The sequence below is a fragment of the Eptatretus burgeri genome, chromosome 10 (genome assembly GCF_056783735.1).
Source record: "Eptatretus burgeri isolate ZD-2024b chromosome 10, Ebu_testis_v1, whole genome shotgun sequence".
NCBI lineage: Eukaryota > Metazoa > Chordata > Myxini > Myxiniformes > Myxinidae > Eptatretus > Eptatretus burgeri.
In genome coordinates this window covers 8,924,667-8,938,851 of record NC_140970.1, presented here as the reverse complement: position 1 = coordinate 8,938,851, position 14,185 = coordinate 8,924,667, and the positions used below count along the sequence as shown (strand labels likewise).

The following is a 14,185-nucleotide window of genomic DNA, read 5'->3' as shown; positions in this document are numbered from 1 at the left end:
CTCAAAAATAGTTGGTTTGGATGCAATTCGATGAAAATTGACAATGTTTCAGAGAAAAATTGATGATTTTAGAAGTTTGACCTTGAGTTGACCTTTGACTTTTTGTCTTCAAATAGTTGTTTTCCCAATTCGGTGATGTAATATGCAAATCCTGTTCAACTTTCAAGTCAATCAGATGAAAAATGACAATTTTAGAAATTTGACCTTTGACCTCACAAACAATCGACTTCTTCCTTATCACAAACTCTACCATGTGGTGAATTTTCATGAAGATCGTTTTAAAATTGTGACCTGTAGGTGACAAACAGACAGACAAACAGAGTGAACAACAAAATCGACTGACCAATATATTTGAAAAATCTTCGACTTTGCAAGTAACAAATACAAATTCAATACCCTATCCCACAGTGAGGGTAAAAATATTACTGAAACACTGCCTAAATTTCAACAAGCAAATCTCCAATACATTACAAATGTAACAACATAAAAAGATCTTTTATATTCACAAAAAAAATCTCTTCCATATATGGACCAGTGAAGTTATTATGATTCTTCAGTGAATGATCCTGAAAAATCTACTGAATGATCCTTTTGCAGTGAGCTGTGCTTGAGCTTGGATTTTAGAAAGAATGAGTAAACTTGTTCGCTTGGAGGATGGCTTAGAGGTCTGCACACTCGCCTCTGAGCTTTCTATCTGAGTTTGAATCTCGGCCCAGCTATAAACTGTCATCCCAGTGTTTTGCAATCAGGACGTGTGAGCTGTCCTTCAGATTGACGTTAAACTGGGCATCCTGTCTGTTATAATAGTTAGTTTATGTTAACTATCTCAAAATGTCCTTCACGAAGAGTGAGCTTGCACCAATGTCAAATTCCAAATTCATTCTCTAATCTGTGGGAGAAGGCGGGAAGCGGAAGAATTGCATCAGCAGCACAGATGCGCCCCCACAGTCAACGATGCTACTCACAGCCATCTACTGCAAATGAAAAAAAGATGAGAAGAGTAAAGCATGCTAGTTCCATATTACCATCAGTTATTATATGAGAAAAAAAAATTCCTTCCTTTTCTGCACTTGACTTCCCACCCAGCATGCTGTTCGTTTCCTGTTGTTATCAAAAGAACCACTGATAAGTCATTTATATGGTTTGATTGTCCTTATTTAAAAACAATTCAAATCTGGTTAGTTTTCAGCCTACAATTGAAATGGTGTTAACTGCGGCTCGGAACACAATAGAGAAGAAGCACGTCTTACTTTAAAATAGTAAATTAAAAAATAATTGCAAAACATCTTTCACCAAAGATGCTGGAAATGCAGACAAGTGTAAAGATAAAAAATGAAAAGGTTATCTCACACACCTGTACTACCGATGCCTGTGGACTGCGCACCAAATTAAGAAATGTGCGTTTGAGGAGACAAGACATTTGAGTAAAGAATGAAGAAGCCGTCGAGGAATTGATCTTCAGACTTGGCAAACGCTTCCTGCACCCTTTTTTAACCTGCATCTGCTCGATTCTCTCCAACTCCTCAGAAGTTTCTTTTGCAAGCCTTGAAAAGGAATATTGCTTTGCAAGCTGTCTAACAATTCTCAGTCTAGTGCGAGATTCCACAACTGCAACAAATATGTTCAGGGCACAAGTTACATGCAAATACTTCCTTTTTGCCATAACACAGAACAAAAGCACTCAAGCAAAAAAAACTGATACAGTGTCTTAAAAGGACTATATTTAATGAAAATTTACAACGGACAATAATTCAGAAGATAATTATAACAATAAAAAAAATAGTAAATCCTACAGTCGAGGCGCCTCCTCACACAGACTCAATTACTGTACAGACAAAGGTGACGCAAAATGAAAAGAAAAACCTTCCCTTAAACTATTCCTTTGATAAGCTTGGCCCAGAGCTGATCCTTGTGGAAATGTAATTGAGGCACTTCTCTCGGAGCAGGATGAGCGCACGCCAGGCAATCCGTGAGCAGCACTCCACATAAAGGTTCAAAGCCCCAGTGTAATGGCTTTGGGTGCTCCAATAGTCCTCATCGACCCGACCAGAAGCAAAAGGCCAGTGTCTCCCTTCACCACGTGAGCCAAACCACCTCAATACAAATTCAATGGCTGTGTCATCCTCTTCGGTGTGCGCTCAACCTCCGCTCTCGCCTCTCCAAACAATGCACCTCATGCCTCCACTCTGATCACGGCTCTCCCAAAATGCCAAGCCAACTCCTTCTTCCTCCTAAAACGTGCAACCTCTCCTGTGTGCTCCCTTTGACCTCAATCACGCTGATATATCGTCCTATACATTATTCGGAAGCCTCCCTTAATGAGCCTGCCAACTTTAATCTCCACTCTCCTCTTAAGATGCGCAATCTCTTCTGCGTGCTCCCTTCTCCTCACCTATCTTCTCTGTCCTATATATCCTCCTCATCCAGGCGTGGCTTAATCGCACCAAACCCAGGAAGATGGGGCTTCTCCTGCTCAGCTGGCTTCTGATGTCACGTCCACCAATCGTCCCTCGGGGGCGTGACTTTACTTGTTTTCAACCTTTGAAGGCAGGGCTTTCTGCCGGTTTGTTGTGGTTTCAGGACCGTGTTCCCCACCTTTTTTGCCGATCTTAAAAAAACCCCAAAACATCGGGAAAAATCAAAGAGGGCAATCCCATCCTGGGTTAATTTTTAATAAACTGGTAAATAATCCCACAGAGGGCAATCCCAGGCTAATTAACACGGCACCTCCCCTCGTGTGGTGACACGTAACACAAGCTCACAGATTCCCTACTTAATCACATTGAGATGCCTTCTACTCGCCTATGGACCAAGCAACTCCACACAATGCTATATTCCCTATTAGATTCTTCCATCTCCCCCCACAATTTTTTTTTCTTTTGTATACCTTGTCGAGGCTCGTATGAGAGCTAACATACAACTCACAGCAAGGGGGCATGAGACAAGAGGGGCGGGAGTGGAAGGGACAAAACAGTGGGGAACAGACACATTAGGTGAACTGTGGAAGGGAGAGGGATGGGGATGGGACGGGGAACATGGCGAAGAGAAGATGGACATTACAGGGACTTTCAGGAAGGAAAGCAGTGGAATTGAAGGAAGTGGGCTTGGATGGATTATCGGGGGTAGAAAAGATCGAGGATTTGGATGGGGGAAGATAAGAGGTGGTGGTGAACAGCTGTTTTGAAAGCCTGGAGGGAAGAATAGGAAAGAATAGAGTGAGGAAGTTTATTCCAAAGGAAGAAAAAAGAGGAATGAAAGAGTGAAGATGAGCAGTGATTCGTGATTTTGGTAGTTTTACCAGAAGGGGGTTGTTGGCGGACCTTGAGCGCCCTGTGGAAATGTGATGGGGACAAATCGCAGAGAGAGAGAGAGAGCAGGGGGGGGGCAAGACTGGAGAGGAGTCGGTAGAAGACAGAAAGACCACCGACCAACCTGCTGTGATTGAGTGAGAGGCCCAAAGACTCAGCTTCATTGCGGGAGATGCCGATGATCTTAAATGCCCTGGTTTCGACAGCGTGAAGCCGAGAAAGGTGGGAGGCAGGAGCACCAGCCCAGAGGGGAGAGCAGTATTCCATCAGGCTATGGACAAAAGCTTTGTAAGTGGTCAGGAGCTCAAGAGGGCCGAGGAAGGACTTTGCACGATGGAGGATTCCTAGTCGGCAAATGGCTTTTCAGGCGACGTTGGAAATGTGACTTTCCCAGGAAAGGTCATGGCAGATAGTGAGACACAGAAGCTTGAAAGAAAAGACTTCTTCCAGAGGATTGTTGAGAAAGTGGATGGGGGGGATTTTCTAAACGGTCCTTTCGAAGAGACATAGTGGGAGTGTGAGATTTGTCTGGATTGAAAGACATGTTCCACGTGTTGGACCAGTTTGTGATTTTATCCAGATCTGCAGTGAGCGAAGAAGCTGCTGCTTGCCGGTCTGAGGGATGACAGATGGTACGGCAGAGGGTGGAGTCGTCGGCAAAGAGAAATAGAGGATTTTCCAGAGAGTCGGAGAGATCATTGATGAAAACCAGAAAAAGAACAGGGCCCAGAACGCTACCTTGAGGAACTCCAACCTGCACAGGAAGAGGGGATGAAAGAACTCCATGTAGGGCCACACGTTGACTGCGACAGGAGAGGAAGTCTGCGAGCCATGAGTGGAGATGGCCTTGAATACCATGGGAAGAGAGTTTGGTGAGTAGTGCAGGATGCCAGACTGTGTCAAAAGCACGTGATATGTCCAGGGATACGGCTCGGATTTCCTGTCTGGCATGGAGGACCTCCATCCATTGATGGGAGAGCAGAAGCAGCATATCCAGGGGAGAGTGACCTGGTCTGAAACCAAATTGATGATTGGAAATCAAGCCATTGGAGAAGAGGAAGGATTTCATGTCTGAAGCGATGATGGATTCCATAACCTTGCTGATGATTGGGAGAAGGCTGATTGGTCTGTAGTTACAGGGATCTGTTTTTGCACCTTTTTTATGCAGGGCAGTGATGTTAGCAGATTTCCAAGCAGATGGCAGATGACCTTGGGCAAACGAGAGGGTGAATAGAACAGAGAGAGAGAGTGAGCAAGAGCAGAAGAGCAGGCTTTGAGGACACGTGGGCTGATGCCGTCTGGACCGGTTGCAGAATCTGACTCGAGGTTTGAAAGCAAGCTCTCCACCTTGTCAGGAGAAAAGGATACAGAGCCCAGGGACAGTTGGGTGCGACTGGGTAAAGTGGGTCGAGAAAGTGATGGGTTTAGGACACAAGATTTAGCTGCAAACACCGAGTTTAGACATTCAGCTTTATCACGTGTGGAATCAGCAGTGTGGCCATTTGAGGTTAAGGGAGGGGATGGAGGGGGAACATACACCAGAAACAGATTTGATTAAACGCCACCAGGATTTTGAGAAGGGAGAGAGGTTTGAGAGTTCAGACTTGAGATGAGAAAGATGTTGTTTTCTGGCTCTCCTGAGGGTAGATACACACTTGTTCCGAGCTTTGTGGAAGGAACTGAGATTGCCCTCAGTTGGGTTTGCTTTCCATTAAGCAAAGGCAAGTTCTTTCAGGACAACTGCCTCGCCACAAGCTTCAGTAAATCAAGGGCAGGAGGAAGGGTAGGACAACTGAACACGAGAGGGGATAAATCTGTGCATGAGGGAGAGCAAGTTTCTTTGAAAGAATTCCCAGGATGAGTTGATGTTTGAGAAAGTAGTGATAGGAGACCAGTCTGTAAGTTTGATGGCTGCTCGGAGACCTTGCCAGTCGGCTTGAGTGAAATGCCAGACTCGACGGCGGTGAGGTGGTTCTCTGATAACAGCCAGAGAGATGTCCACTTTGACAAGGACGTGGTCAGAAGAACCGATTGGAGCGAAGGAAGAGCAGCAGATATTGTCAGGGAAATTTGTCAAAATCAGATCCAGAAGAGATGGAGTTCCATTGGTTGAGATCCGGGTCGGGAAGTTGACCGATTGAGTCAGTCCTAATGAGTCGCAGAAAGCTTTTGCTGAGGTGCCATGGCAGGTGAGAGAGGTACCCACACCTAGCCAACTGGCGTGATGACAATTGAAGTCACCACATAAGAGGAAGAGAGAGTTTGGATGAGAAGATAGAAGATGGTCCATGTTTTCGGATAGTGAGGTGTAGATGGAGTCATCACTGTTCGGTGGACGGTACAGTACACATATAAACATGAGGTGGGAGTGGAGGGAAGCCAAAGCCAGAGGTATTCCTGGGGGTGTGGGGGAGTGAGAGCGGTGTGATACGGACTCAGTCGAAAGCAATCCTGAAGACGAAACTGTCATAACAGTTTCACAATCACAACAATTTATATATATATATATATATATATATATATATATATATATATATATATATATATATATATATATATATATATATATATATATATATATATATATATATATATATATATATATATATATACATACATATATATATATATATATATATATATATATATATATATATATATATATATATACATATACATATATATATATATATATATATATATATATATATATATATATATATATATATATATATATATATATATATATATATATATATATATATATATATATATATATATATATATATATATATATATATATATATATATATATATACATATACATGTATTTAGTTTTATATAAAATTAGGCAACTCTCGGTCGCTATATGTATGTGTTAATCCAAAAATCACAGAAACCCAGCACCACAGGGTGAATCTCCACCAAATTTTGCATTCCTGATCGTCAGGATCGGTACAAAAAAAAATTCCCCCCACAAAATATATTTACCTCACCTCCCCGAACAGCCACCACCTCCTCCTCCTCCTTCCAAGGCTGCGTGTGCTTGGAGAGAAGCCTGTCTTTCTAGTATATCAGGAATTATGTCTGTGCATGTGTTGTGCATTTTCACACCCAATAATAAAGACATTTCAAGCTTAGCTTTGTTTGGGATCAAACCATATCTGGTACCGGTAGTTTAGAACTCAGTGACTTTACCACTTAGCCACGACAGCTTTTTACACACTAAACATTGTGCATTTATTACTATTATAAAAGCATGTCGAAAGGAAAAGGAAGCACGAAGAGGAATCAGAAGTTGAAGCGCCACTGTAAAATATATAAAGCTACAAACACACAAACAAACAGACCATCCTGAATTTTAGGTGTCAAATTTACCTCAATGGTTATCCTGACACAGACAACATTATTTTCAACCATCCAAACACACTACATCCTCTTTTGAAGGTAGTCTTAAAAAAATAAATGTAGTTTACACATCACTATATTTTGACACGTGTATACTGTCACACGGCCACGTTGAGACATTATTTTATGTTGTCAAAGTTCATCTCGCATCGACTTCCTTGTTGAACGAAAATTCACAACATAAACAATTGAACACATTGTAAAAAAGTGTGTCAACTAACTGCACGTACAGGCCTTGACAGCAACATGTGGCAATGCAGGAACACCAATGCAAGTCGGGGGCCAAATCATCCAAACTTTTCCTTGTACTCCAGCGGAATTGTAAAAAAGCATGTTGTGGCGCCATTATGAAGTTTTTTGGTTGATTCATCATCTCTGAGCTATCCTGAATCAGAATCAGCCGGGTGCCAGACTCGCACCCTTGAGGAATTTTTTTTGGAGGCGAAAAATAAAATGGCCGCCACCGACTTTCGATAAATTCTGTTTTGGGCTATATCTTCACTTCTAATGCACTTACAAACACAATTTTGGTGTCTACGACTATGTTTTCATGGTCAAGGAATCCGATAATGATAAAATTGAAGGTGTATATATTTAAGACCTGTCTCATATTTTCAAGATGGCCACCATTTTAATATGAAAAATGGCTATTTTGCAGTTCCACTGATCACTTCGAGTAAGAAATTGAATTTGATAAACCCTCAAATATTAATACTACATACAATAATAGTCAATGACAGCTGAAGTAACTAACTTGCAATGATCAATGAATTGATGATTATATTGATATACGATTTTTACACAAATATATCCGGATACATGTGGATAGTTGACTATGACTTTGGGTTATGTCTTAAAATAAGTATGTACATGTATATGATTTTGAAATTACCTTTTATTTTTAGGCAAACAAATATTTCCATTTTTAGGGATGCAATGTTCTTCATTATGTTCAATCTTCATCATCGTCGTCGTGATTAGCAGCTACTGCCCTTGTCTGTTCGTTACAACAGTCTGATCCAGCATTAAAACTGCAAAACATCGAACATGACATCGGTGCTGCCACACAACCACACCTCCCGGTGGAACATGGCCGGCTGGTGGAGCATTCACACTTGATCAGCTGCAGAATGGTGACTGGTGTAGCACACACATCAGGTGGAAGTGTGGTTGGACACAATGTCACACTGTACTCACCTTCTTGCCATCCATACTTGATGGGATCCAAGTTCAGAGGGTCTGACTGAGTGGCTGATTTCCGTATAATGACTTGATGATGAGTGCGATGTACATGTTGAACAAATGCATCATGCGATGGGGGCAACAACTTCAATTTCAGAGCAGAGGTAATCTTGGAGTTGGCCAGCTTAGACTTCCACAACTGATACCAGTGTGTGGACATATCACCTTCGACTTTGGAACCATAACAGGCAGCAATGAAGGTAGTTGCCTCAGATATCATCTTTTCCTTGTCTGCTTCCAGCAGACCAAGTAAGGTGGAATGATGTCCGCCCATGAGTACCTTCAGCGCTGTGGCCTTTCCAATGCCAAACAAATACAACACAGTATCGCATCTGGTCAGAGCATGTACAGCAAGCAGATATTTGGTGATGCTTTTGTATTTCAGTGCTGTTTGGCTAATGTCTATGTTCGCCCTCCCAGCAAACGGACTCTCCATGCTGACATCCACAGTCATCTTTTCCTCGAGGTAGAAATAAATCAACAGGACAAAGACATCTGTATCGTCGCAGACCACTTTGATGTGTGAGTCACCACTGACACCTGACACAATTCTAACTAAGTGATGGATGATGATGACATCTGCTTCTTCATGATGTGTTTTCAGATCCTGTCTCTGGAGAGTGGAATTGTTCCATACTTGTACTGTTGTAAGATCTTTCCGGTGATCACCGGTTTGGCCTGGTTGTCCACAATGTGGGTCATCAGATACTGACAGATCAAATCGATCAGTTGTACTTTGTTGTAGGCTACATTTCGGACCACTTTTTGCACTGGAAGTGTTGTGTGTAAGTTGAGTTGACGTTTTCGACTTGAATCATGACCTGCGCGACTGCATCTCGTCATTTGTTTCGTGCTGATTTTGATGTACCTGTCGAAAATCAGGTGTATGTCACAACACTCCAGGTGGTATTTGATGGTTCCCATGAAGTTGATCACATAATCCTCAACTGTTCCATTTGTGGGCCAATGTACAGTCCATAACATGGTGCATCTATCGATGATGACAGCATCGGGAACACCTTGGATTCGACTTGATTGCTCAACTTGGAGTTTCGTCTTCAGGATTGCTTTCGACTGAGCTAGTATCACACCGCTCTCATCAAACAAGGAGGCTGGGACAGGAGACAGTTCGTAAGAGATGACATCGTTGATATCAATATCCCTGTATTGTTGGAGACATATGACTTGGGTGTAGATCAATTCGGTATCATATACTGGCCTTCAATCCAGCTTGATGCTCATTTTGGTCGAAGTCATCAGGGTCACTTTCTTGGTTAGTGTCTTGGTGAAGCTTCTTGGCCATCCAGATTCAAATTCCGCCATCTGTTGTCATGCAATCTTGAGAGAATCATCTACGTTTACCTTGTCCGTCGCATGAAACATAGTAGTAGACACCAAAATTGTGTGTGTAAGTGCATTAGAAGTGAAGATATAGCCCAAAACAGAATTTATTGAAAGTCGGTGGTGGCCATTTTGTTTTTCGCCTATCAAAAAATTCCTCAAGGGTGCCAGTCTGGTTCCCGGCTGATTCTGATTCAGGATAGCTCAGAGATGATAAATCAACCAAAAAACTTCATAATGACGCTAAAGCACACTTTGCCCTGAAATGGCTGTTTGGCATCTAGACTATTGCCGCCTGGATTCGTCAGGGCACCGTGGTCAAGGCCAGAGCACCCATTGGTCCCCATGGACCGACCTACTCCTTGTGTGTGCCTGTGTCTGTGTCGTCTGTGTTTCTCTCTCTCCCTCTCTCTGCCCTGACTTCACAAAGGTGGGGGTACATAATTTTTGATATGGGGGATCTCTGCATCACTCCTGGGAGATTGGTCAACTTTCCCCATCCATCTGACCAATTTTCATCCGAATCCGTCCATAACTTTTCATGCGGTACATTTAGTTTTTAGTTTTTAGCCCCATCTCTCGATGGTGAAGAATCACTTAAAACATTCTAGTATTCAGATGTGGATCATCACCAAAATCTAATCAATTAGTCCTTGTTACACACTCAAACTGTACAGCAAATTTCGTTTGAATCTATCCATAACTTTTTTGATATCTTGCTAACAGACAAACGGACAGGTGTGAAAACATAACTTCTGTCCACCTTCTGCGATGGAGGTAATTACCTTTCTTTACTTTATTGTTGAGTGCAGTTGTTTCACCATTCAATACATCCAAAAAGAAGTCTGCAGGATTATTGTGTTCTTCACATTCATAACCTGGATCAATTTGCACACACAACAAGAAAAACACAATTAATATTTTTGTCACAAAATATGAAGGTCGCCCCTTCTGAAGGTCCTTTTTACATTTTGTCCCACTCATTCTGAAGTTCCTTGTCAGATGGCTCATTAACATAAACATGGAAGTTTCCACTATCGCTCCTATTTACAAAAAACGTACCAAGACAGATCACTATAACTACAGACTGGTCAGTGTTGTTCCAATCAAAAGTGGCCAGCCACCATATTCTCTGCTTTGAGAGGCTTTCATTGCATACAGTTCTTTTGTAAAACAAGGTGGTTCTAGAACAAAGTTGAGCTTGAACACCAAACAAAATAGACTCGAGAGTTTGTAGAACACCTTACCCCATGCTGTCTTGAAAAACAAGGACATGGTCAAAAACAAAAACATGACATGGTCAAGGAGTGAAAAATTTGATTCGTTGTGATGATCTAAAAAGCCATAATATTGTTGTGGTTGAGGAAATTCGCAAACCACCATTCAGGTCCCGTAGGTGAGGTATCTCTGTAAGTATATGTGTAGTTAGCCCAAACCCGTTGTTTAGAGGGAATAAATGTCATTCATTCGGGCTGCGACCCTTCAAGATAGCCGTTTTTCTGTTCTATCTTTATTTTGAACCAACCACGTCTCAACCGCCATCACACAACAACCACCAACCGCAACGCCGCTTCACACCAACAACAACAACGCCAACAGCCACGACCTTTACCGTCACAACTCGCTCTCGCAACCATCGCATCACTGCCATTCCAAGCGTAACCGTGGCCAGGGACCGCCACTTTAGACCCTCCACCACCTTCACCTCTCCTTCTGCCGCCATTCCCGCACCGCTTGTGGGCACTGATCTTGGACTCGTACGGGGCGCGCGCCGAGCAGCGGGTGCAAAGGGCGGCCTTTCCAGGGAGGTCGGATCAGGAATGATTCACGCCCACTTCTCTTCCGTCCTATCAGCGAGCGCGGGGCGATTTGGCCCCGCCTCCAGGCGCATCGGAGTATAATCGATATATGCAGATTCGAGGATCAGGAATGATTCACGCCCACTTTTCCTCCGTCCAATGGGGGAGCGTGGCTCCGCCCCCGAGCCGATCCTGATCCAAAAATCTGCATATGGTTTCTCCTGCTGACTATAAAGCGCCTTGCTTGGGGCGAATCGAGGAGTTGAGAGTTTCTGTTTCGGGCTCGGGCGAGTTGGAGAGGTGTGGCAGCGGCAGCCGCAGCGGAAGCGGCAGCGGCAGCGGCAGAGAGAAGAGTTTCTGTTTCGGGCTCGGGCGCGTTGTGGCGGCGGCGAAGCGTGGCAGCAGCAGCAGTCAAGACGGGGTTTGGAGTCTGTCGGGGAGCTGCGGAGAGGGGAGGCCGGGAACGCGGTCGAGGTCACAGAGGAGTCGCTCGTCGCGGGACCCAAGCAAGCCAGATATCCTCTTTCCCCAGAGCATCAACAACCCCCCCTGTTTCCCCCCGCGCTGAGATAGTGCGAGAAGGGGGCCCCGTTCCCACCCCATTCCAGGCAGTGCCAGCGAGGCCCGCGGAGGAGCGCGGAGTCGGGGCGCCGCCGCCATTTTGCGGCTCATCACCAGACGGGTAGGCTCGACGCGGTCTCGGCCCCAGGCCCGTCTGCCCCCTTGTAGTTGAGGGTGGCCCCTTTTTCTTTTGCTTTGAGTATATGTGTTGTCGGCGCCGTCTGTAAAGTAAAACTGTGTAAGTGTTGCCGTGTGCTCGCGTAGTCGGTAGTAGATCTGCATTGTTTCTTTTGTTACATTTGCTTTTGGTGCATAATTGTTGTGTTCTTTTTGTTACATTTGCTTTTGGTGCATAATTGTTGTGTTCTTTTTGTTACATTTGCTTTTGGTGCATAATTGTTGTAATTGTATATGTGTGCTTTCCATTTGCCGTGGAATAAATGTGCCTTATGTTGAACTGTTTTTTCCCGTTTCGCTTCGTCTTTTCTTTAATTGAATCTCAATCTTACTTCACGTAAAGGGTTGATCGTGGGCTAAATACGCCCAATAATTAATTGGAACCGTCGAGGTTGACGATAACACCGCTCGGTTATCCCGATAGTACGGAACGGGTCGCTTAAAGTGGCCCGTGTCCGAAGTCGACCTGCGGCGAGGTGCAATCGCCCGGTCTACCCTCCGTGTGGGTACTTAGGTAGGTCGAATTTGGCGAACAACCCTATCCCACACGGGGGGCCGATTGGCACGATCGTGGTGAGGCCGAAAGGCCCACCCGTGACTAGTTCCCGGCGTTAGTCCGAGAGGGTCACGACGGAATTGTCCGTCCGGTGGGCGACGTGCCGCGATTCGAGTTACGTGGCCGCTCGCACGCCGGCGGGCGCGAATTTGCAACAATATTTTGTCCAAATACTGTTCAACGGAAGGGTTTTTGAAAGTGACAAAAAGGCAATTTGTGTTCTCCAGTGTTGAAGTATATAATTTAATTGAAGTAAAATAAGGATTTTAAAGGTTACAGAAAAAATTTTTTCGAAAGTTTACCGCCATTGATACAGCTTCTTTTTTTTACACCACTTTATTTAACATTGAAGAAGAACTATTTTGTCAAGTTGAATATTTTATTGACAATGACAATGGCATTTTATCTGCAACCAAAAAGGAAAATATTAGTCTGATTACTTTCACACAATATGGTACACAGGAAAATGCTATGAACTAACAATGAAGATCTCATATCGGCATTTCCATATAGAACATTACGAACTGGCGATATACAATTGCACTAATGATAATAATAATAATAATCATAATACGAACCAACGATAATGTCCAACTATAATGAATGAAATAATAAAGGACAAATGCACAAGACACTAGGAATTGGGCAATGACAATCACTCTTCAAACATGTTACATGAGTTATTCGTGCCTGTTGTTCGTGTCCTTTATGATGTCCGTAAAAACAGAAAGGTTCTTGTTTGGGATGATTTTCAATTTTGTTTGACTACCAGACAGATAGTAGAAAAATTATCTCATTCCTCTCTGCACATGCGTGCTCGGGACAAATCTAGAGCGAAATAATTTCTAAACTACAGGTTCATTTTCCGATTTGTGTTCAAATATATAACATTCAATTGAAATGAAGTTGTTCCTCGATGATAAACTGACATTTGTAGACAGACAGAGACAGCCAGAAGTGAACCAATTGCTTAACACTGCTTTTCACTCTTTGTGTGGGATAAAAATTGAGAAACACACCAACAGTGGAGCAGAGGGAGATAACAGAGAGACACTTGGAGGTGGAATGGGGAAGTCGAACAATGAGAGCAAGAGTATGGGGAGAATAATACAGGTCATGGACGTGATTTTACTCTTAAAGCATTTTTTGGACCTCTCAGTAAAGCATAAATTGTTGTAACAGGTCTGATAAAGAAAAGGAATTCTGCCCACATATCACAATATTGATTAAACCCATGTAATATGCCATAATTGAGAGGATCCCGGTGGGGATATTCATTTTCTTTGTTAGACTTGTGTTCTATAAAGTATGCATCTGCTTTTCGTGATGATGATTTAATATACATTAATCAAATTGACTAAAACTATGACCTGGAAACGTAACATGAGTTCCAGATATATGTATTTCTACATGATTAAACAAACCTTTATATTCTGGTTTTAACTCGTGCATAAAAACAAATATATGTTGTGGCTTCGAGGCAGCTGCTTTGTTTCATGTTGTTATCTCAAAAGCTAAGAATGCTATCTGCCCTGATAAAGTGTTGGAGTGGCCGTTCCCCTGAGGCTGTAATCTGACTTGAGGCCTTGAGCAAGCTACTGACCACAGCTGTTTCTTTTGTTCAATCATCTCACCCTCTGTCCCCCACTTGTTGCTTGAGTACATAAGAGCTTGAGTTGAGGCTCTTAGGGAGAGGGATTCATCCACTGCATTCTGTACTGAAATTTTTTTACGACTCCCATGCGCATAAATAAATGATTCAAACTGTGAACCTGAAGAAATGAATTATTGTA

General features: G+C 43.0%; 1 protein-coding gene across 1 annotated transcript in view; it reads right to left on the bottom strand.

Moving 5' to 3' along the window:
• LOC147017924 (broad substrate specificity ATP-binding cassette transporter ABCG2-like) overlaps positions 1-14,185 on the bottom strand; it is a 226,472-nt gene that overhangs the window by 110,957 nt on the left and 101,330 nt on the right. Inside the window, exons 7-8 of the mRNA XM_085897017.1 lie at positions 10,085-10,177; positions 1,355-1,608 (exon numbers count right to left, since the gene is read on the bottom strand). Of these exons, the coding sequence (XP_085753143.1) occupies positions 1,355-1,608; positions 10,085-10,177 (347 nt within the window). The remainder of the gene's footprint in view (positions 1-1,354; positions 1,609-10,084; positions 10,178-14,185) is intronic.